This window comes from Saimiri boliviensis, chromosome 1 (assembly GCF_048565385.1).
Source record: "Saimiri boliviensis isolate mSaiBol1 chromosome 1, mSaiBol1.pri, whole genome shotgun sequence".
Classification (NCBI taxonomy): Eukaryota; Metazoa; Chordata; class Mammalia; order Primates; family Cebidae; genus Saimiri; species Saimiri boliviensis.
This window is the reverse complement of record NC_133449.1, coordinates 49,852,330-49,854,822: the sequence shown is the minus strand read 5'-3', so window position 1 is coordinate 49,854,822 and position 2,493 is coordinate 49,852,330. Positions and strand designations below refer to the sequence as shown.

Sequence of the window (2,493 nt, the reverse complement as noted above, 5' to 3'; positions counted from 1 at the left end):
CATGGCAAGGCCCTCAATTTCCCTGGACTATTTTCCACACGGACCCAGGGAGAGGGCATGTAGCCCAGTCCAGCACTTAGGTCACTGCATGAATATATTGGGAGGCAGCAGGATACCCTTATGTGGAAAGTCCAATAACAGATCCTCCCTACCCATTTCAGGCTAAGATTATACTAAGATTTTCTCTGCATGGAGACCAACCTCAAACCCAAACTTACCTTAAGACAGTGTAGTTAACTCAAAGTCAGTGGTGTCGGCCAACCCCAGTTCTTGGGTAAGGATGACAGGACAGCCTCCTTCAGAGCTGACAGCAATGAACCAGCCAGGGAAGGCCACAGACTCAAAGGTGGAGCTTCTGCCACTCTGAATGTGGTAGAAGAGAAACAGCTTCACAGGCTTGGGTTCGTCATACAAATCCATTATATCCTGTTCCTGAAGGGTGCGAAGGAGACACCAGCAAGAAACATAACTGTTTGAATGTTTCACATTCTCTACGCACTGATATGCCATGTCCAAGATAGCATTCCCTACTCATTGAAGCAGCTTGGAGACCTCTGTTTCATATTACAGGATTGGGGGGCTAGGGGAGGGACAGCAGAGGGTGGGGAGGTTTGGGAGAGATAATATGAGGAGAAATGCCAGATATAGGTGATGGGGGGATGGAGGCAGCAAACCACCTTGCCATAAATGTACCTATGCAACAATCCTGCATGATCTGCACATGTACCCCAGAACCTAAAATACAATAAAACACACACACACACACACACACACACACACACACACACACACACACAACTTAAATAATTTTCTAATCTAACAAAGCATTGATTGAGCCATTATTTGTTGTTCAGAAACAGAGAAATTTAAAGAGTATTTATGTAACAGTTACTATGAATTCCAAATTAAAACATAGTTATTTTCTGTCAGGTTTCTGCATCCTCAGCACTATTGACATTTTGGGCAAAATAATTCTTTGTTGTCAGGATCTGTCCTGTACAATATAGGATGTTTAGCAGCATCCCAGTCATCTACCCACTAAATGCAAGTAACACACCCCCATCCCAGGTTGTCACAACCAAAACATCTCCAGACATTGGCAAATGTCCATGGAGCAAAATCACCCCTGATTGAAAGCCACTGTTTTATATCCTGTCATCAAATTGAGTGGCTGCCTATGCTTGTTTACTGAAAATGATCAAGAGCGTTCCTGTAGCACACAGAGGCCTGCTTTAATTATCTTTTCTTTAATAATGGAAAATTGCAATTATTAAAGTGTTTGTTACAGAGAATTTATGTTTGTTCATTTTAAATTGCAATGCATTTTTTGCCGAAAAGATGTTTTAATAAGTTCATCTACTATGGAATAATTAACTGCTAAAATGTCCTTGCTGATTTTACCGTGTGTATGTGTGTGTGTGTGTGTGTGTGTGTGTGTGTGTGTGTGTGTGTTCTATTGAAGTTAGACATCATCCTTGCCAAATTATTAATATTTTTGTAAATTAAAATAAGTCACTTTAGTAGATTTGTTTCAAAATATTCCTGAAACGTTTTCTTATTCTTTCATAACACATTCAACCCCAAAGAAACCAAAAATAAATATGCATAGCATAATAAGTATATTGTCTTTTAAAAGATCCTAAAATCTGAGTTTCTCTCAAATAAATGAGCTCCTTTCCTAGTCAAGCACTGGCAGGACCTGTCTTACACACTCACCTTCGGCTGCAGTGCAGGCTGCTCTCCGACCTTAGCACACATCAGGCAGTTTGTGCTCATTCAGTCCCAGGTAGACGGGGTTCCCTCTGTCTTTCTCAAGGGTCTCCACATGTTGGCATGAGATTAAGGCAATAGTGACTGAGAACACGACTTGAAAAGTGGTATTCAGGTGCCATTTCGAGAGTGGTATCTCTGAGTCAGTTTTGAGGGCAACAGGGGCTGGAATCTGCTAACCGACACTCACAGTGCACTCATAGAGTGGTCACCCTGCCACTCACCACCTAACCCAAACACCCACAGGGATAAATACATAGCCTGGTGTGGGTTTGCTCTCTTACATTCAGCCTCAGCTGTAACCACTATCCAGGGGCTTATGGAATCCCATATGATACAGCATCCAACCAGGGACTCCAAATCAACATAGCATCTAACCAAAACACTAACCCTATGGTGAAGGAAGAGCTGAAACAGGTCCATGATCATTAAGTTCATTTAATGGAATGCTAGTATATTTTTAATAACTGGCTCTCCAGAAAAAAATAACAAAACAAAACAAAAACCCTGATTTGTAGTATTTATCAATTTCCTTGATGTAAATACTCCTATAATGGGCAATTCAAGCTGCCAACTGGCTCAAAAAATCCTGGAACACCATGTAAGTGATAATACTCTGGAAGGATGGGCTGCTATCCATCAAGATGCAGTATATGTAAGAGAAGATATAGCTGCTTTTACACCTAAAGACAGGGAGGAATATGTGTGTAACATTTGTGGAAC

At 41.3% G+C, this 2,493-nt stretch overlaps 1 protein-coding gene across 1 annotated transcript; it reads right to left on the bottom strand.

Annotated features, from left to right (window-relative positions):
* Positions 1–219: 219 nt before the first annotated feature.
* On the bottom strand, positions 220–2,193 carry IL36A (interleukin 36 alpha). The gene is given in 4 exon segments (XM_010330373.3): positions 220–432; positions 1,717–1,774; positions 1,776–1,942; positions 2,161–2,193. Coding segments are annotated over 4 exon segments (471 nt in total).
* Positions 2,194–2,493: the final 300 nt, after the last annotated feature.